Genomic DNA, 22,991 nt, shown 5'->3' with positions numbered 1-22,991 from the left:
CACATTATAAACAAATACGAACCTCCAGTCAATAATGTACTAAGACCCTCCAGTCTATAATGTACTGAGACCCTTCGTTCAATAATGTACAAAGACCCTCCAGTCAATAGTATAAATAAGACCCTCCGGTCAATAACACGAATAAGACCCTCCTGTCACACATAAATTACCACACAGGTAAGTACAGTGAGAAGACTCACCTCGGATGGCGGACAGATCCTATAAATGTTGTTGCTGTACTTCGGCCTCTATCACTGAACCAAATCCACGATTAACCTCATTAGGATCTAAGAACATACCTTCACATATTAGGTCTAAATATGGTCCACCAACCCGACCCATAAATAACCCAAGCCTATTGGGCCCACCAAGGCCCAATACCAAATGGGTCCACAAAGGTCGACTGATGGCCCAATTTTCCAAATTTGGCCCAAACCCTCATTTGGGCTTTACCTTAAAGCCCATCTACATATTCTAGTCCACATGATTGTTCTTGGATGGCCAATCAATAGCCCAATAGAAAGGCCCAACTTAAGGCCCAAGCAAAGTTAGGGTTTTCACGTGAAATGACAATTAGGGTTAGGTGTTATCACTTAACCCTTTAAGGACTTAACCCATTAAGTCCATTATTTCACTAAGCCATCATACAACAGAAATCGGCATGAGTCATAACTCCAGTCCACTGGTCCCAACGCGGGTCCCAATAGGTCCAAACCAACAAACCCAAAAATTAGGGTTTTCTAAACCCTAATTAGGGTTTTTAGCCCAATCACGAGGAAACCCGGTCCAAGATTAAGTGTTTAGGTCCATTAGGGTTCCACCATGTCGGGCACCACCCACTACCACCTCGGGCAGTGGTGGTCGGAGGTGGCTCACGGCGGCAGGCGGCGGCAGCCACCATTTCCAATGGTGGTGGTGGTGGTTCCTGCCCAAAGAGTGCATAAACAACCTCACACATAAAATACAGACGCATACAGCCACCTCCCATGGTAGCTGGTGGCGGCAAAGGGCGGCAGAAAGCAGAAATGGGTGGCAGCCACCACCTTGAGGTGGTGGTGGTGGATTTTCCGGTCCATTAATTCGCATATAACACCACAAATGCCGAGAATAGCCTACATACTCGATCATACACATGCTCAGCCACCTCACAGGCAGCTGCCATTACTGAAATTGGTAGAAACAGTGGCCATAAGGTCACCGATGGCAGGTGGAGACGTCCAACTGGTAGAAACGAAGAAGAAGAAGGAGGATGGGTGGCCAACAGTCTTACCGAAAGCTTCTCTTCACGTACAAACTGCACAGCGACGTACACGATCTCTTTTTACCGATCTCGGCGGTCCTCTGGTTGTACACATCACCTCCGGCAGCAGGTGTCGTGATGGCGGCATCGTCGGCACTGTAGTGGCAGCGACGGGTCTTGGCGTTGCAACGGCGGCAAAAGGTATTCCCATGGTGGCGGTTGAAATTCCATGCCCTAGGGTTAGGGTTGAGTCGTGTATACGGGAGGGAATTAGATCACCGGTTGATCCCGCTCCCCTCCAAACTTCAATTCGTTTTTATCACGTCCAGTCCCTCGTTATCCGATTTTAGTCAAACTAAGTCCAAAAATTTACCTAATAACCCCGCCCTCAGAAATCTTTACAAATTGAGTCTGGAATTTACCATTTAGTCCTTTCTTCCCACAATATATTCAAATTAAGTCCCAATAATTTACCAATCAGCCTCTGCCTTCATAAATATTTACAAACCACTCCAGAACTTACACTTTTAACCCTCAACTTCTTAAATCGTGACAATTAACTCCTCGAGGTCAACACCTTGCTATATTATTATTGATTTTAGGCTACTATTCATATTAACCCTTATCCATTTGTTCATTTAATATACGGGATGTTACAGTTGGCCCACCCTGGCCGATAATCTCAGGCTCCGTCGGGGCATCCTGATCGCCCTGCCCTGATCCCGATCCGGATCCAGTCACAAAACGCCTCGTAACCACCATACTGAAAATACACCAGGAAGATATCAGATAATCCGCATAAATAACAGGGAACCAATTCCCAACTAAACCCTAGGGATTGTGACTTCCTTGATACGCGTATAGGTCTTGTACCTTCTACACCTACCCATATTTGTCTCAAGTATCATCACAACGCCCTAACAACATACATATGCATGATGATCACTCAATCCTCACTCCTAGAGGGATGCTAAATATCTCATAACTGGCCTATCGGCCTCATACAACCCACCCATCAAACTTCCACCAACCCTGCAGCACTCGTGTATGCTAACCATACATAACGCTGGACCCTATAGACTTGGGAATACCTTATCCTACCCTAATCTTTTCATCAAACAAGAACAAGAAATAAGGTCAAACCAAACATTCTGAGGCTATAAGATCTTAATTATGTACAGTCATGATGCATACACTAAGCAACTACAGTAATGATGTCAATAACATATAAGGAAAGACCCTAGGCTATCAGGCATCATATAATCAGGCAATTCTATCATGCAATCCCTGAAGATCCCTAGCCTAGTACTAGCATGTTGTACTAACATATCACATAAATCAAATAATCCGTAAGGTATTTTGGGGTTTACTTACTGGCTTCGCCTGATCGTACACTCTGCATCCTCCTTTGTTATTTTAAAAACCATTTGGAAAAATTAAATTGAAAAATCTTGTCCTTAGTTTGAGATTGGATTCACACGAGTGTTCCTCCAATTCACTCAAACCAAGGCTCAGATACCAACTTGTAACAACCATAAAAATCATGCCAAATTTAAACTTTTTGAAAACATTCCAAAACCATTGATCATTGCAAAACTTGTTTCCAAAATAGTTTAGTGTCAAAATATCCCAGAATCAAATCATAAACAATAAGGGGTGTACAGTCACGCCTTCGCCTTCCCACGATTATCAGAAGTACCTGAAACAAAATCAACAACTGTAAGCCCGAAGCTTAGTGAGTTCCCCCAAAATGCCCATACACACATAAACATATACATAAACACAAACAACTACTATGGGTCCAATCAACCATCGGGTTGGAATACCCCAGGCCCTCAACCATCGGGTTGGAATGCCAACATACTATAGGTCCAGTCATCCTCGGGATGGAATACCCCAGGCCCACAACCATCGGGTTGGAATGTCCTCATACTACGAGCCCAATCATCCTCGGGATGGAATACTCACGACCCACAACCATCGGGTTGGAATGCCCAGGTCTGTTGGCTCTCGCACAAAGCAGATGAGCCTCAACCATTAATCAACATGTGCACATATATCAGATAATCACATAACAGTCTATAGACAAACAAACCAATCTAACCGATCGTACTAGCATAATATCATCCTATCTATCAGGATACTGAACTAACAGATCATAACAACATAATACCATCCTATCTACCAGGATACAAATCTAACAGCTCATACTAGCATAACATATCAGGATAACAATCCAAAAAGGCCGGCCTTGGTGCCTTAGACCCTTGAGCATAGTGAGGAAACTCACCTCATAGATGTCGAACTATATTGATAATGCAAGACTCTCGAATCGCAGCCACGAACTCAACCACCTATCACCACCATAGGACCAAGTCCATCAGAATCCCAATTACCAAAATACCCTCAAAGTCCAACTGGTCAATCCCTTGGTCAAACTCAACGGTCCGTGTTGACTCAACTCGTCGAGTTCTTTAAGAACTCAGGAAGTCATGAAACCCTAACTGACTTGTCGAGTTTCCAACCAACTCGCCGAGTCCATGTGTGTCCAGAAGTCGGGGAAAACCCCTACTGGATCATCGAGTCCTCTTACTGACTCGCCGAGTCTATGCAGAAACCAAACAACAGGAAAACCCTTCCCAACTTGTCGATTCGGCTTATCCGAATCGTCGAGTTCATACAGTCCATTTCTTGTCCAGATGATTTTGAGCCACTCCAAAGCTCCAATTGGTAGATCTAGCCTCCTAGGGCCTAGTTATCATGTAAAGTTGCAAACTTTACGTGCATGCAAGGTCTTAAGAGCCAAAACTAAGCTAAAGAAGAAGCTTAAGGAAAAGAGAAGGCCATAGCTTGACAAAGACTGAAACTTTATGACAATAAGGGGCTAAAGGAGTCCAGATCTGAAGTTGCAACCTCAGATCTTGCCCCAAATCCGGAAATACCACAACAATTTACTAAAAAGGGTTCTAAACCCATGAATGAAGAGATCTAGCTAATGGAGAGCCAAGGTAACGACTTGTTACCTTCAATGTGATGCTAAGATGGAGTAGAGTTCAGATCTACAACTTCTCTTTGTTCCAAACTTCTTGAACTTCAAGCTCTTCTAACCAAGATCCACCTTCCAAGCTTGAAAACACAAAAATATGGAGAGTAAACACGATTTAGGGTTTCTGAGCTCAAGGGGGGCTGTAAGGGAGGCTAAGAGAGGCTAATGACCCTTTAAATAGGGTGAAAAACCCTGGAAATTAGGGTTTCATGCTCCAGCTCCAACTCGTTGAGTTGTATCCTCCAACTCGTCGAGTTGGTCACTTAAAACACGCAGCCAAATTCGTTCCTACTCGACGAGTCAGGGCATCCAACTCGTCGAGTAGACCTTTCAAAATGGAAATAAAGTTGTAAAGTTTATGCCTGAGAGTTGGGGTGATACAAATGGTGTCGTTAAAAGGAGAAACCGAATGCTTGTTGAAGCCGTTCGATTAATGCTGAATTTTGCCAATCTACCTTAATATCTTTGGGCTGAAGCAGTTTATATGGCCTGCTTCACTCAAAATCATAGCATCATCAATAGAAGGCTCAAGATTACACCTTATGAAGCAATGAATGGTCAGAAGCCTAGTATCTCGTTTCTACACATCTTCGGATGTAGATTTTTTCATCAAGAACAATCGTGATCAACGCACCAAGTTTCAACCAAAATCTGATGAAGCTATCTTTCTGGGATACTCCATCAAATCAAAAGCTTACCGGGTTCTTAATTGTCGGAATCGTGTCATCGAAGAAAGCTTTGATATTTTTGATGATAACTTCATCTGGAAATCAGAACCAACCCATGTTATAATCCATATCATGGAGTCTGATGCTTCACCTCCTGGTTCTCAAATACCATTCCAAACAACGACGATGACGCAAACTTCTTTGATTTTCCCTCCGACGACGTATATATCTCTAGTTCAGAAGTTCAGGGGGAGCATCATCATCAAATTCAAACCCTTCATGGGGAGCAACACAACCCCATCGTTGATGTTAGATTATTTGCTACACAAGAACTTCCAAGACTACATATTTGGATAAAGGATCATCCTCTCGACCAAGTCATCAAAAATCTAAATGTTAGAGTTCAAACATGCACTATAATTGATATTCAAAATGAATGTCACATTTTTGCATTTATCTATATTTTTTAACCCAAGTCCATTAAAGAATCTTTATAACATTCTGATTGGATTACAGCCATGCAAGAAGAGCTAGCTGATTTTGGCAGAAATCAAATTTGGACTCTTGTCCCTCCTCCTCAGGATCACCTAATTATCGAAACTCGTTGGGTTTTTCGAAATAAGCTCGACGATGCCAGAGTAATCATTCGAAAAAAGCAATATTGGTGGCCAAAGGATTCACACAGATTGAAGGTCTAGATTACGACGAGACCTTTGCACTTGGTGCTCATCTTAAAGCCATTCATTTCTTTCTTGCATATGCAGCTCACAAGGTCTTCAAGGTTTACCAGATGGATGTTAAAAGTGCATTCCTCAATGCTGAACTCGATAGCGAAGTCTATCTTGAACATCCTCATGGTTTTGTTAATTTAGCTTATTTGAACTATTGCTATAAACTCCAGAAAGATATTTATGGCCTTAAACAAGCTCATTGCGCATGGTACGGGACTCTTACTTGTTTTCTAAAGCAATCTGGTTTTCAAATAGGAGTTCTTGATCCCACTTTATTCCACAGAACCAATGGGAAACATCATATGTTGGTCTAGATATATGTTGATGACATCATCTTTGGATCTATCGGTATGACGATGGTTGCTGACTTTTACAAGTTGATGGTTAGCCAATTCCAAATGAGCATGAATTGTGAGTTAAGTTTCTTCCTTAGATTACAAGTGAAAAAAAACAAATCGAGGAATCTTTATTCACCAAGAAAAATACAATTCTAAGCTTCTAACACAAGATCTTTTTTACAACCCACCTAGTGAAGCTATTGATCTATTGAAGTATAAGGGAATGATTAGATCGGTACTATACCTCACTACAAGTTGCCCTAACATCATGTTCTGTACATGCTTGTGTTTTTGGTTCCAGGATAATCCGAAAATGTCTCACTTATTGGCCTTGAAAAAAATCCAATATCTTAAAGCTACAAAGAGCCTTAGAATTTGGTACCCTACAAATGAAAGCTTTTTGTTGCAATCTTATTTGGATTCCAACTATGGTTTCCTGCAAATCGATTAGAAGAGCACATCCGGTGGATGACAATTCTTGGGTGGAATATGATGGGTTTTTAGCAAAACATCAATCCTATGGTGCACATGCAAAACCCTAAAGCTTTGGATCTAGGTTTCTCTATTGTACATGCAAGTTATCCAAAGCTTATAAACCCTAGATCTAGCATATCAAAATCGAAATAACATATAAACAGTTTAGATGATTACCTTTTGATTGTTACAAGAATCTTCAATCTTTGAGAGCCTAGTATCACAAATGTAATACCTCTAATCGATCACAAACACCAAGGCAAGAAGGATAATCTTGGAGAGAGGATATGGAGGCACAAAATCGGCTCTAAGGACTCTAGGGTTCTTCTGGTAGCCGATTTTGGATGCCCTGGGGTCCTTTAAATAGTGGCGCTGCTAGGGTTTTAGTCAAAACCCTAATTGGATTACTTAGGCCTTAAGCAGTCCAATGAAACATGCTGGAATGAGGTTTGGACGATTTCAAGGTGGGCTTCCACCCTAATTTTGTCCATCCCCTTAATCCACAAGATCCACAGCCCAAAATCCAATTATCTTATAATTGCAATTCCAGTCCCATAAGTTCAATTAATCTCTTTTTATCACAGAATTAATTTCTTAATTAATTCTTGACCAATATTAATTAACTAATATGATTTCTCCTTCATTATATTATTCTTATAATATATTAATAAACCATAATAATCTCTTTCTCCATTAACTATCCAGTCAAGTTGCTTTGGTGAAGGCAACCCAAAAGGACCATGCTACAACCGGGCTAAGTACATACCAAATATAGTTATGGACTTAGACACTAATCCAACAGTCTCCCACTTGGATAAGTCTAATAACTATAAATGCAAGCACGACTTCAAAATCCGATTAGCAATCGTAGCTATCGAAAGCCGTTGTCGAACTCTGACACGTCCTTCAGATAAGGGATCGTATAGTCCTCCGTTCTCAAGATATCGTGTGGACAATTACATGGAACATAGTCATACTTATTGTCCAGCAGTTTGTTTCTCGATCTCTGATCTGTCTGACATAGAACTTAATTGAACACATCAACTTAGTCCTGACCGGGCCCGGCACATAAGTCAAACCAGATATCGCTTTTACCCTCTTAGGATAAAAGGAACAGATAAACTTCGACTTATATTTATTTATTATTCACTCATCAAATCATGCACAACAATGCGTTTTATAACATCAAGTTACAGATGCGTTTACGCATTATCAACGCACAACCAACTCGCAAACAATAAACCATATATCTAGGTTTAAAGACCATATTATATTATCGTCTTACGATCACTCGTGATAAATTCCATGAAGTGATACAAGTAAGGGTGGGTTTAATCCAATGCTCAAAACTTATTTCATAAGCACTCATGAACGTTGCAGCAAACTTTTGTTATGTCTAATACATTTTAGACAGTCTACAAACCAATTCACGACAGTCTTCTTTCATATCTACTTCCAACATATGAACGATTGTGGACTGTTCGAATAATCTTATTATTCAGGAAGTCAAAACATGCTAAGTGAAACAATAGCTAAATAATTAACACAAGACAGTAACTTTACTTATAAATAATACTCATTTATTTAATCATCAAATGTTAATTACAATTTATCTATTACACGTTTCAAAAACTATCTAATCACTAAAACTTATATCGTCCTTCAGCCCATTGCTCCAAGCATTTTGTGCTTGACCCTACTCAGTCCCTTCGTAAGGGGATCTGCTGGGTTATCCTCTGACGATACCCTCTTCACTACGAGGAGTCCCTCTTCTACCTGATGTCTAATAAAATGATATTTCCTATCGATATGCCTGGATCTGCCATGATCCTTCGGTTTCTTGGTTAAGGCAACCGCACCTTCGTTATCACAGAAAATTTCCATACGCTCCTTTATGGCTGGCACAACTCCAAGGTCTCCGACTAAGTTCTTCAACCATATTGCCTCCTTCGACGCTTCGCTCGCTGTTATGTACTCTGATTCGCACGTTCAATCATCCACGGTTTCTTGCTTGGAACTTTTCCAAGTCGCTACTCCTCCATTTAGGGTAAAGACCCAGCCTGACTGAGATCGATAATTATCTCGGTCTGTCTGAAAACTGGCGTCAATATACCCTCGCACCCTTAAGTCATCACTCCCACCGAGGACAAGAAACCATTCCTTGGTCCTCGGAAGGTACTTAAGAATATTCTTGACTGCGGTCCAATGCGCTCTACTAGGGTTCCCTTGATATCTGCTGACCATGCTCAAAGAGAAGGCCACATCAGGGCGAGTACCAGTCATAGCATACATGATCGAGCCAACTGCGGAAGCGTAAGGTTCTCGACTCATTTCTGCTATCTCGGCTTCAGTACTCGGGCTCTGAGTCTTACTCAACTTGGTATTGCTTTGGATAGGCAACTCCCCCTTCTTGGAATTCTCCATACTAAAACGTTTTAGTACTTTATCCAAGTAAGTATTTTTGACGAAGTCCTATTAGTCTTTTACTCCTGTTTCTCACTATCCTTATTCCCAAAATATAGGCAGCCTCTCCGAGGTCCTTCATAGCGAAACACTTCCCAAGCCAGGACTTAACCTGCTGCAGGGTCGGGATGTCGTTTCCTACGAGTAGTATGTCATCGACATACAATACGAGGAAGCTAACTACACTCCCATTGGCTTTGACATATACACATGACTTATCCTCGCTTCGCAGGAAGCCAAACTCTTTGACCTTCTCATCGAAACAAAGATTCCATCTGCGAGATGCTTGTTTCAATCCATAAATGGATTTCTCAAGCTTACACACTCTATTAGAATGCTTTGCATTGACAAAACCCTCTGGCTGAATCAAGTAAACATCCTCAGCCAACTTCCCATTAAGGAAAGCGGTTTTGACATCCATTTGCCATATTTCATAGTTATGAAATGCAGCAATGGCTAGCATTACCCTAATAGACTTTATCTTCGCAACTGGTGAGAAGGTCTCATCATAGTCAACTCCTTGTGTTTGAGTAAACCCCTTCGCAACCAGTCGCGCCTTATAAGTGTGTACCTTCCCATCCATGTCAGTCTTCTTCTTGAAGATCCATTTCCACCCGACTGTCTTACGACCTGACACATTTTCAACCAAATTCCAAACTTGGTTGTCATACATGGACTGAATGTCGCTGTCCATAGACTCTTTCCATTTTGCAGACTCCGGGCCTGCCATGGCTTCCTTGTAGCTGTTAGGTTCATCCAAATTTACTAGTGTACTATCACTAATAAACGTATCACCTTCAGTAGTAATATGAAAACCATAAAACTCTGGTGCAACACTAACTCTACTGGAACGTCTAAGAGGTAAGCACTCATCAATCGGTTCAACAGGAGTTTCCTCCTCAGGTTGAGCGCCAGTGTTAGAGGTTCCTTCATCGTTAGATTCTTGAAGCTCTTCAAGATCGATTTGCCTCCCACTGTCTCCTTGGCTTATTAGTTCTCGCTCTCGGAAAACCCCTCTCCTCGCAACGAAGACAACATTGTCACTCGGTCTATAGAAGAGATATCCAAAGGACTTTTATGGATAGCCGATGAAAATACACTGCTCACTACAAGGTTCGAGCTTGTCGTGAGTCTCTCGTCTTACGAAAGCCTCGCAACCCCAAACCTTGATATGTACCAACGAGGGAGCTTTCACTATCCACATCTCGTGGGGTGTTTTGGCAACCTTGTTTGTAGGGACTAAGTTAAGGATATGGGCGGCAGTCTCTAAGTCATACCCCCAAAATGAGATAGGTAACAAAGCACGACCCATCATGGAACAAACCATGTCCAACAAGGTTCGATTGCGCCCCTCAGCCACACCATTCAATTGTGGTGTCCTAGGTGGCGTCAATTGCGAAACGATTTCGCATTCCTTGAGGTAGTCATGGAATTCAATACTAAGGTACTCACCACCTCGATCGGATCGGAGCATCTTAATCTTCCTGCCCAGCTGATTCTCCACTTCCTGTTTAAACTCTTTGAACTTTTCAAAGGTTTCTGACTTTTGTTTGATTAAGTAGATATACCCATATCTGCTATAATCATCAGTGAAAGTCACATAGAAGCGGCTTGCATCCCTTGTGGTGGATCTAAAGGGCCCACACACATCGGTGTGTGTGTGAGATCCAATAAACCCTCACCCCTTTCACAAGTACCAGTGAAGGGTGACTTGGTCATCTTTCCAAGTAAACAAGACTCGCACATGTCATCGTCCCTAAGGTCGAATGACTCCAACACTCCATCCTTTTGGAGTTGGGCTATGCGTTTCTTGTTGACATGTCCAAGATGCAAATGCCACAAGCATGATTTATCCAAATCATTGGAAGAATCGATATACAACACATCATTTCCTAAATTGTCTACAACCATCACAGTTTCATATGTTCCATTACAAGGCAATGCTTCAAAATAGAAAACACCATTAAAGAAAGCATTAATAGAACCCTTTTCATTATCAAACGAAATCTAAATCTTTGTTTATATAACCCATGAAAAGAAATGATGTTTCTTGCCATTTCTGGCGAATAGCAACAATTATTCAACTCTAGTCCTAACCCACTACTAAGCACTAAAGAGTAAACTCCAATCTTGGTGACAAGCGATGCTCTTCTGTTCCCCATGATCAAGTTTATCTTCCCATGCTCCACATCCCTATTTCTTCTTAGGCCCTGCAAATCAGAACAAATATGAAAACCACATCCTGTATCAAGAACCCAAGAAATAGCATGCAATGAGTTATTAGATTGAATAGTATATGTACCTGCGTAGGATGGTTTTATCCTTCCATCCTTGATGTCCTGCAGATACTTCGGGCAATTTCGTTTCCAATGCCCTTTCTCATGGCAGTAGTAGCACTCTGCATCCTTCGGGTTGGAGGAGGGTGCAGTGGGACCAGCCTTGGTTCCACTAGAAGAGGTACCATCTTGGGACTTTCCCTTGTGGTGGCTCTTGGAAGGAGCCTTCCTCTTCTTACCCTTCCCCTGCCCAATAGCCAAGACGGGGGCAGCGACAGTAGGAGTTGATGCAACAGATTTGTCCTTGAGGTTGCTCTCAGCAGTCCTCAGCAAGCCTTGAAGCTTTCTCAAAGTAACCTCCTCCTTGTTCATGTGGTAGGTCATGCGGAACTGGTTGTAACAAGGAGGTAAGGAGTGAAGAATGATATCAATCACCAGCTCCTCATCGAAGTTAATATTTAACTTTAGTAGGCGGTCGACATATCTCTGCATTTTCTGCAGGTGAGCAGTGACAGACTCTCCGTCCCTCATCTTGGTAGTGATCATAGAAGTGATGATCCCGTACCTTTCCTTCCTGGCACTCTGGTGGTACCTGTCTAGTAAATCCAGATGCATCTCATAGGGGTAGAAGTCCTCGTAGGACTTTTGGAGTTCTGCAGTCATAGTCGCGAGCATGATGCAATGGACTTTCGTAGCATCGTGCTCGTGGGCCTCAAAGGCAGCGACCTCCTCGGGAGTAGCAGTGTTGACATTCACCTCTTTCAGCTCCTTGTCGAGGACATATTCTTTGTCCTCGTAGCGGGTAACCATTCGAATCTTGCAGATCCAATCATTGAAATTGGTCCCATCGAAAATCAACCTCCCACACAAATTCATGAGTGAGAATGAGCCTGAAGAGTTCGAGCCAGAAGCGTTGTTGTTGGTTGTGGTAGACATCTGAAAAAGAAGAGTGACAGACTCTCCGTCCCTCATCTTGGTAGTGATCATAGAAGTGATGATCCCGTACCTTTCCTTCCTGACACTCTGGTGGTACCTGTCTAGTAAATCCAGATGCATCTCATAGGGGTAGAAGTCCTCGTAGGACTTTTGGAGTTCTGCAGTCATAGTCGCGAGCATGATGCAATGGACTTTCGTAGCATCGTGCTCGTGGGCCTCAAAGGCAGCGACCTCCTCGGGAGTAGCAGTGTTGACATTCACCTCTTTCAGCTCCTTGTCGAGGACATATTCTTTGTCCTCGTAGCGGGTAACCATTCGAATCTTGCAGATCCAATCATTAAAATTGGTCCCATCGAAAATCACCCTCCCACACAAATTCATGAGTGAGAATGAGCCTGAAGAGTTCGAGCCAGAAGCGTTGTTGTTGTTTTTGGTAGACATCTGAAAAATAAGAGAGACAAAGTTTGATTAGATAAGAATCCTCAATTAAACACCCAAATGAGAAACTAGAGCTACGATCCAACAACATTATTCACAATTTAGAAGAAGGATGACGTAATCTAAATCGCAAATAATTTGGAGGTAAGTGAATGACGATTCACTAATTTCCACCCTAAAAAACAAAAAACAAAATTAAGTTTTAAATGTATTGAAACTCCTAGTTCTTTTGAGATTCATTGAACTTTTCAATGGCATGTTTAAATCTCGATATGCCCTTCAAGTTTGTGACTGGGATACCGAGGATCACAAACAAGGTGTCAATAACCATGCAAATGTACTTGGTGCCCTCGATGTTACAGGCACCTAATCAATGTGCCGGTTAGCCACACACGCTCCATTGATCTATGACAAACAACGAGTCACCATTTTCCACCTTTGCTAGACCCAAATTAGTGTGTCGGTTAACCACACACGCTCCACTAACGTCTTGGCAAGGGTAAAAAGTGTAATTTCATGGAATAGCATCATTTTTACATTTTTCCCAAAAGTAACTAAGATTGGGAATTTAAAAAAAAAACATTTAGTTACTTTATATATTCACTATACTTATAATGAGGAATTAGTTGCCATATCCTACACGTTCAGCTAACGATCCTCCACCAATCAAGGAAGCGGTGGGTGAGAGTGGACACCCATTAAACTGCCATTTTATAGGCAGCAACCTTATACCCCCTTATAGATCGGCTTCGTGAATGAGGCCTACTAACGGTAAGACTAGCTTAATCTTATATATATATATATATATATATATATATATATATATATATATATATATATATATATATATATATATATATATATATATTAATCTTGTAATACTATAATAGTATAAGGGTTGAATTTTAAACTTGTAAAATTCTAGGGTTTAGAATTTAAATATTTCAAAATTAAACTTTTAAATAAAAATTTAAATTCCAAAACTTGATGGCAAGTTTTGAAACTTTTCAAAACTTTCTAGATCAAAATTCAAATAATATAATTAAACAATTAATTGGTGATTATCTAATTTTGACCTAATCCAATTCCATGGCAAGATAATTCAATCAAATAATTCAAATAATCAAGGTTTATCATATAAGGCAATAATTATCTAATTAATTGATAAATATCTTTTATTTTGACAAGGATAATCACATGATATTAATAAAAATCGGATTCTATCAATCAAAAACATTTTTGGTAATTATCCCAAGTCAAAATAAGCCAAAATCCCGAAAATCCCTCTGTCAGACTCTCTGACTCGCCGAGTCACCATTTGGACTCGTCGAGTTCATCTGACTCGTCGAGTTCATCAGGTGACTTGACGAGTCTGTCAGACAGAAGGCATAATTTTCGATTTTAAGCAATCAATAAGGATACAATGCATCAAATACAATAGAAACCAAGCAAGGCTCTGATACCACTGATGGGTTTTTAGCAAAACATCAATCCTATGGTGCACATGCAAAACCCTAAAGCTTTGGATCTAGGTTTCTCTATTGTACATGCAAGTTATCCAAAGCTTATAAACCCTAGATCTAGCATATCAAAATCGAAATAACATATAAACAGGTTTAGATGATTACCTTTTGATTGTTGCAAGAATCTTCAAGCTTTGAGACCCTAGTATCACAAATGGAATACCTCTAATCGATCACAAACACCAAGGAAAGAAGGTTAATCTTTGAGAGAGGATATGGAGGCACAAAATCGGCTCTAAGGACTCTAGGGTTCTTCTGGTAGCCGATTTTGGATGCCCTGGGGTCCTTTAAATAGTGGTGCTGCTAGGGTTTCAGTCAAAACCCTAATTGGATGACTTAGGCCTTAAGCAGTCCAATGGAACATTCTGGAATGAGGCTTGGACGATTTCAAGGTGGGTTTCCACCCTAATTTTGTCCACCCCCTTAATCCACAAGATCCACAGCCCAAAATCCAATTATCTTATAATTGCAATTCCAGTCCCCTAAGGTCAATTAATCTCTTTTTATCACAGAATTAATTTCTTAATTAATTATTGACCAATATTAATTAACTAATATGATTTCTCTTTTAATATATTATTCTTATAATATATTAATAAACCATAATAACCTCTTTCTCCATTAACTATCCAGTCAAGTTGCTTTGGTGAAGGCAACCCAAAAGGACCATGCTACAACCGGGTCAAGTTCATACCAAATATAGTTATGGACTTAGACACTAATCCAACAGAATATTGGTTAGTTGGCCGTCCAAGAAGTACACATGTATTACACTCTCAACAGCTGAAGTGGAATACATCGGTGCTGTAAGCTGCATATCTCAACTTCTCTGGATACAATCTCAGCTTTTAGACTATGGTTTTTGATTTCAACAAATTTCGATCTATTACGACTCTCAAAGTGCCATTGTGATTTCTCATAAGCCGATCCAGAATGTCATGACCAAACACATCGACATTTGGTACAATTTTATAAAAGATCATGTTTTGTACGGTAACATTGACCTAATTTGTGTTCCAACTGATGATGAGATCGCTGATGTATTCACCAAGGCATTAGATCAGACCAAATTCAATAGTTTTCTAAACAAAATGGAAATGATGCCACCTGATCCTCAGTTTTTCAAAGAAGTTTGTACTCTCTGATGGCAACATTGGAAAGTCAAATTATTCTCAGTTTAATTTATTTATCCTCGTAAATACTTCATCTCGGAAAATAAAGGATCATTATATGTCTTTATGTCTAACCTTTCATCTAGTTTAAGCTCTTTCAGGTTATCATGCTTGAGTTAAGTCAATCTATTCCAAAATTAAATCTTGTCCGTGATTTTGAGAAGTCTCTCATGGAGATCCGGAATTTCACATTTTGATCTATCTTTGATAAAATTATATCGGAATTCAAATATGAAATGGTAATGTGATCTCGTTCTTCTCTCTTTCCGAGCTCTAATCTTGTATCTCTCGGAATTTCTAAATTCATGTTTATATATCTGGACCTCTAAGATCTTCAATGTAACTTTTGTCTCTAATATCCATTCTGGAAATTGTGCCATTTCTCATATCAATATCAAACAATACTGAATGAATTTCATTTATCGGAAGCATCTTATGTTTTTTTTTTGAATTTCATGGATTTGACTTACCTTTCAAATAAATGGATAATTATCGATTTTTAAGTTTTTCATTAAATCTTAGTTACTGAAATTTCCAAAATATTTGTCCAACGGTTATATGATCATATTTTAAGTCCCAATAAACATGCTTTGGCACGCAAAATAAGAATTGACTGAGTCTTTTATGAATTGAATTGACAATTACTGTTTTGCACCAGCAAATGTCCTTTCACCATGGGTTTAAGTTCCACATAGGAGGGTAATTGAGTACCCCGCATTTAATGAGATCTGTTTCCGAGTTGCATTTCGTTATTGCTTCTTCGACCCGACCCGAAACAAACCTACCTATATAAGGAATTTGAATCCTAACTGTTCTCTCTTTACGATCTTTATCTCTTTTATCCTTAGAACTTCCTCTGTAATCTGCGTTCATCATCTTCAAAGCTTCAAACTCATCAATGGTGCCCAAAATCACAAAATCCCCATTGAAGAAGAAATCCTCCAAAGGATTTGGTACATCTTCTTCATCTGAACCAATCTAGAGGGACACCACTCAACTGTTTTCTCTCAACCTGCTAGATTACGACGAATCAGTTCGAGTGATGATCAAATTTATCTCCCACCATCTTATCTCAATCCCTCTCACCAAAGTACCAAATCCTAATTTCTCTCTGAGATTACTGTTCAAGGCCTTTGAACGTGTGAAGATTGACAACGGTATACTCGAGTGCTAAATTACTGATGACAAGATCTTTCCTACCACAAAAGAAACCTTCCTCAAAGTAATTGGGGTTTCCCCAAATCTAGAAGGTTTTCAAGTTGTTGAACCCACTACACAAGAATCTCAACGGTTCTTGAATCAAATCGGTTTCAAAGGGGAGTATAAGTCCAAAGAATTCAAGAAATCGACAATTCCTAGGATATGGACGATCCTCATGCACATTTTAATGAAGGGACTTCTAGAAAGCATGGAGGTACAAACTCCCTGAGCAAAGAATGGTTGTACATGGTCTGTAGCATATTCATGGGAATATCCAACATTGTTGACCTACCTGAAGTATTGTGGCAAGACTTTCGAAAGTTTTTTGTTTATCGGAAAGTAAATAAGATTCCGAGTCCGAGATTCTGGGCACTCACTCTTTAGAAAATCTACTCAGACACACATGAACATGTTCCCTTGATGTTGGAATCGCCAAAGGTATACTGCTCTTTAAAGCCTTATCATTTACCGAATCAAACTTCCTTTGGTCCCATCTGACGTCTACCACAACACATGTTGGACTCTCTTCCTTCCGATTAGCCCTTGAAAGAACAACGCCTAGAGGTTTTAAATTAGTTGACCGCCTAATTGCTACCCATACCTCAAATATTATCCCTTCGGGAAGATAGAAATCATCCAAGAAAGGAGGTCGTATTAAGATCAAATCTAAGAAGCTTCCGACCCCTTCTCCTATCCAAGTCAAAGCCAAAACCAGAACCAAACCGGTGAATTCTCTCAACAGGATTCATAGATCAATGTATGACTTGACTCTGGGTCTCTGCCAACCCTTCCTGCCCACTCTTCCAAAGCACCCTTCAGAGTTTCAAAATCACTTATATGCACTCATGGGGAGTCTGCACATAATCTACCCCACCCTCCCAACAGGATGGTTTCGGTATTGAACAAAGTTCATTGGAGCCCCCTGGAACACACTCACGAATCAATTTTGAGCCGTTTTCTTCTACTTAAGCACGATTTGTGGCCTCCGTATTCCGACAAGGAGTTGTCCCTCCAAGTTCAAAAGCCACAACCAACCGATATCCACCACGGATATAGGACGTGTGGGTGCTACTAATTTCGATTAGGATGATTTACTTGACATCGATCAAATCCAACACCTATATATTACTCAAGACCAAATCGTTTACATGATCACTGGGATGCGTCACAGAAAAGATGGTACCTTTCCACACAATTACAAGTACCCCGTGGATGCTAACATTGATGCTTTTCTTTCCGATGTTGGCAACGAGTTCAATAAGCCAACCTTCCGAAATCTCGGTGATGTTCCCAGTTTCATGGATGATCCATTGGCCAAAGTTGCGGAGAAGATTCCAAGTACAGATGTGCCCGACTCCAATCAGAATTTGGATGAGCCTCCTCAGAATGATGATGTTGTTCAAAAAACGAGTCTATATGTTCCCAATAACACTCTTTCAGATGACCCTACTCAGATCCTCGATGAAGCTAAAGGAGATGTTCCTGAATGCAATCTGATTTCGGTTCGTCCTCCTCATGATAATGCAAATGATGAAGTTGGCTGTCAGATTATGTTTGATGATGTAAACATTGATGTCTCAAATGTTCTTATTTCCCGATCAAATTTCAGTTCTTTTAATATTCCTCCTCCAAACCCCAAATCGAACTCAATTTTCAATCATCTTCCAAAGACATGGACCTAGGTGATGGTAGCGAAGATGATCACACAAAATCCCATACTGCTGGTGGCACTAGTGGTAATCCGGATGATAGTGGTGATGATTCGAGCACTTCAGGCGAAGGATCCAGTTCCGATACTGGTTCCTCAGACAAAAATATTTTTGATACCTTTGCACTGCTCGAGATGAGAGATAATATTAATCATGCTAATGCCAAAGTAGATAATGTTAACGCTCAGGTCGGAGCCATAGACTCAAAACTGGATGTTAATATTAAATTCATTCTTGATGTCAAGTCTACCGTCCCATCCATTCAAGATCGAGAGCAACAGCTAGATCAATTGATCTCTCTCCATCTCAAGCATTCAATGGAAGAGTCTGAACAATGCTATGCCAATCTCATCAATCATCATGAAGACACTGTTCGGAAAATGCTGACAGCCCATGATGAGTTAGTCAAGGCCACAAACGAGCTCATCAAGCAAACTCTCATCTGGCATGAAAAGAAGATTCAATGCTTGGAAAGGGAAATTAACTCAAAGGACTCAAAGAACCTTATGATGCAACAATTCCTCGTCAAATTCATTCAGTTTACCCAACATTTTGTGGACATTCCAAAATACAAATTTGATGAAGTCCCTTTGATCCTTGAAGACGCCCTTGATACTTTTAAAGATCAATCTCACACTGCAGACACCTATGATAATCTTTCGAAGATGGTCAACCTAATCTTTCAAAAGGTATTTGATAAGCTTGGAGAATTTAAGGATGATATGAAGCTTGCACTAAAATCTAGGCCTTCTAATGCGAGAGGAGGAGAAGTGGTTATGACCTGATGGATGCCAAGCTCGGAATTCCAAGATGAATCTATTGAAGATGGAGAGGAAGATGAGTTGATGGTAATTGGACATGAATATGATGATGTGGATATGGATAATGAAAGAGTTGTCTTAGCGCTCAAATCTGTAAAAGTGCCACCTTCGTTATGAAAAATCATTTCTGTCGAAGAGCAGAAAAATTGGTCTTCATGGCCATCAATGTTGGCTGACTCTTATAAATGAAGAATGGAGATGTCCAAACTTAAAACACAGCTGGACATTGATTCCTTCCGATCAACACAACCGAGACCACCTCCAATTCCCTTTCCCAAGATTACTCAAGTTGATGAAGTATCCCCTATCAGGAAGGATGATAATTTTCCTACCCCGGAATTAGTTATGCCAATTTCCAAAGTGATTGTGACTCCAGCCGCTCATCAAATCATTCAATTTACCCCTAGACCTCCGATCAAAGATAAGGGAAAATGAATTACTTTCGATCCGGTCAGCCTAATGAAGTCGTCAAGAAAGTCCAAGGTCTGGTCACAAGATCACAAGGCGCTTGAGGAAAGCCTTCGAATCCAAGCCTTCAAGGATTCTCCAAATCCTCTGTCTGGAATCTCGCCATACTATCCAAAAGGAAGATTATACGATATTCTCATGTTTCCTTTTGTGAGTTGTGATCTTCCTGCTTTAGACTCAAAATAGCTCGATCTGCCTATTTTTCCCCATGGCAGATTCTATGCGAAATTCCCACCTTTGCATCCATCCGATGAACAAGAAATTCTTGTTCGTGCCGAAAGAGAACGCCTGCACACTCTCTACTCCACTGATTCTCTTCCTGTGAAAGAATACTGGTCAAAACGAAGAATCACACAAAATAATGGATGCAGAATGAATATTTTGAGCAAATTCAGACAAGATTGCATGCTTTACAATTACTACATCACTAGGAATTCTTAGAAAATATCACTATATCGAATGCTAATTTTCCATCCATCGACCCAAACGATGTTCTTGTACTTGTTGTTCACCTCAAGAATAATCAAGACTCTGAAACTGGCATTGGAGCCAACAATGCTGCCTTAAATTTTAGAAAATACTATATTGCTAAATTTGGCCGTTCAGATGTCGATTTTGCTTCTTTATTCAGAACTGAGAAGTTGATTGCTCCAATCGACACCAAGCTTGAATAAATTGATCTGCTAAATAAAGGTCCTATCATAGATCCTAAGCTCGTATATGTGTAAAAGAAGAAGAATTCACAAAGAAGGAGTTTTCAGATTTCCATAAAAGCATCTACTTTACACCAATGTGCTTCAAAAAATTATCACCAAAATTACCAACTCCTAAGCTTCCGAAGCAACAAAGCTGGAACTGATCAAGCAACTCTCATGGTGGATAGAAGTCAGAAGCTGGTTGAAAATGGCATATTTGTTTGCCTTTGGAGAATAGAAGTGAAGGCTCATTGATTGCTAAGGTCACTTAAGGGATATTTTTAGTTCAAGACAAGTGATCCTTAGACAATCTGAGTTACCAAGATTTTGAGATGAATGTAGTTCTGAGATAGATGATATCCGAGATGTTAGAGTTTCCGAAGAGGGTCATAGACTAAGTGATCCAAGATCACTACTATTTTGTCATATTGTATTTTGTCTTATCTTGATGTAACGCATGTAGGATACAAATGCCAACACACCGATGTGTCAGGTGGTTGATTTGCAGTTAATGTTTAGTACACATCTCTCCTCGTGTGATTGGTCCTAGGTTTTTATAAATAGGAACATCACCCTATGTAATTCCTTACTGCTTTTCACACTTTCACGAATCATCAAGAATCATCCGGTCAATCATTTTCTCTCACTCTCTTTGTTCTTGTTCCTTATCACACTTTATTACTCTTTATTATTATCTTGAATACTTTATTGTTTAATATTTTCAAGGCTTGACTGGTCTATCAGACCTAATTGGACAGATTACTTGCCTCTATTTTGTGTTTATCTTAAGGTTTGAGTTTTCAAACCTTGTCCCAGATATCTTGGATATCGCCTTGAACTCACAATAAGAGGTCTTTCAATGTTTTTACAATTCTAGTTTAAAAAATATTTGATATCATGGTTATTGCATGCATCCAAAAACTCATGTACTTTTATTTAAAATCACATTTTAGCATTGTTCTTTTATAAAATCTAATTTTATATAATTTATGCGATCAAATTTTTAAATTTAATATCTAGTATTAAGTTTTGACGTTTGAGCGCTAAACAACATTTATAGACCTTTTAATAAAAAAAATTGTAATATTAGGTTTGGAGTTTGATAAGTCTCTAAAATTCCAATTTTAAACTTATAAAATTTTAATCATCAAAATTTGTTGTTATTAATGTTTTTATAAAAAAAACGATTTTATTTTAAAATCATAATTTGTTACATCTTATGTTAAATACAAATCTTATTAAAACCAAACTCCATGTGATGTTATTTATGTTAAAAATATTATTTTTCATGTGAAATCTAATTTAACAATTATAACATAACATCAACATAAATATATACTACACCAGCATGTAAAATTACATAAAACAAACTGTGAGCTAGTGACACTTTTGTGAGCCAATACAAAAGTGTCAAATCCTTTCCTAAAGGGAAAAATAGACCAAATCTTTAACATGTTGCACTTTGTCATCCCACTTCCTTTGATAGCTCTAAGTAGCAAAACTTCAACATTTTATAAAAGTTATAAAAACCTTTATAAAATCAGAGGGGGGTGATTATCCATCTATATCTGGTAATATTTTATATAAAATAAACTATTATAACATATAAAAACAACATTTATTTTTCTAAGACAACTTTGGTGACAAGATATATATGTAAACTTTTGTCACAAAAAATAACAATTATAAAGTTGGCATAGAAAATATGTATGAACTCATTTTTAACAAAAAAAATTATCCATATTTTCCAAAAACCAAGATAATACCAAAAATATATAATCTAACCATGCTTTCAAAAATGGCTCTAGTACCAATTGTTGAGTTTATATTCAAAAATAGTCTAATTATAATGTCAAAACTACGAGATTCGCAATAGAAGCATTTTAAAATGAATATCAATAAAACCATTTTATGCCCATCAAATGAACCTTTTACAAAGCATAGAAGGATTAAAACACAACCATAGGAAGAAAAGAACTTCAACCTTGGAAGACTTTGATTCCTCTCGGGAGGTTGGAAGTTGATGAAGATGACAAGGCAAGAACACAAAGGACGGTTCCTTTACAAGTATCCACCAAGCAAGGATAAACCACTTCAAGATGTTAGTCTTCACTTTTATTAAAAATTTCTTAAGCCTTAAAGAACTTATAAAAATAAGCCTTAAAGGGGAAGCAACTTATAACACCTTAACTCTACACTAAACCATGCAAGAGAGTAGATGGATGAGAGTACCCATGCTCTCGGTTTTGGGAACGGAGAAGAATAAGAGAATAAGTTTAAAAAAACTAGCTATTTTTTGCTTCATATTGTTTTCTATATACTAACACACATGTAAGAAGGACCATACTTTAAATGCATGTGTCATGCTTTCTTACAAAGCATGGGTGAAAGAAAGAAGTCAAACACTCAAGCCTCCCACCCTTCATGCATTTCACGACAATAAGGAGGTAAGTGGGACCACGGTGTGTCTTTCACTTAAGCTTCTAACTAGCTAGTTACATGTAGTAACTAGATGATCACTTAAAGTGTCCAAATAATTGTACACGACTCATATATTCATACCAAGTGAATATAACTAATTTTTGTTCTCATTTTTTATTATTTCCTGGACACAATAATTCACAATTAGTTGCTAAAATATTATTTTCATAAATTAATAATTTTCTAATTAAATACAAGTATTGATTATATTTATTAATAATAAAATTACTCTAATAAATAATCAATAAGTAGTAACTTGCTATTAGGAGTGACCATATAGGATCATATATCATTAGCAAATATCATTTTATA

At 39.1% G+C, this 22,991-nt stretch overlaps 1 protein-coding gene across 3 annotated transcripts; it reads right to left on the bottom strand.

Annotated features, from left to right (window-relative positions):
* Positions 1 to 11,028: 11,028 nt before the first annotated feature.
* On the bottom strand, positions 11,029 to 22,590 carry LOC145121552 (uncharacterized). 3 transcript variants are annotated; one of them, XM_079057280.1, is made up of 3 exons: positions 22,183 to 22,590; positions 11,263 to 12,613; positions 11,029 to 11,170 (listed from the first exon to the last, which is right to left on the bottom strand). In XM_079057280.1, the coding sequence occupies exons 2-3, from the start codon at positions 12,611 to 12,613 to the stop codon at positions 11,154 to 11,156; spliced, it is 1,368 nt and encodes a 455-aa protein (XP_078913406.1). In that variant the 5' UTR covers positions 22,183 to 22,590; the 3' UTR covers positions 11,029 to 11,153. The 3 variants fall into 3 exon arrangements, 2 of the variants coding, with proteins under 2 accessions (XP_078913406.1, XP_078913407.1); XM_079057281.1 differs by lacking the exon at positions 22,183 to 22,590 and adding an exon at positions 14,239 to 14,560; XR_013714598.1 differs by lacking the exons at positions 11,029 to 11,170; positions 11,263 to 12,613 and adding an exon at positions 21,497 to 21,766.
* Positions 22,591 to 22,991: the final 401 nt, after the last annotated feature.

The sequence above is a fragment of the Lactuca virosa genome, chromosome 6 (genome assembly GCF_052849685.1).
Source record: "Lactuca virosa cultivar CGN04683 chromosome 6, Lactuca_virosa_CGN04683_v6, whole genome shotgun sequence".
NCBI lineage: Eukaryota > Viridiplantae > Streptophyta > Magnoliopsida > Asterales > Asteraceae > Lactuca > Lactuca virosa.
This window is presented reverse-complemented; position numbering and strand designations above follow the sequence as displayed.

What these genes read in the sequence shown, in the direction of transcription:
- LOC145121552 (XM_079057280.1), bottom strand. Translation starts at nt 12,613, where the DNA reads ATGTCTACCAAAAACAACAACAACGCTTCTGGCTCGAACTCTTCAGGC.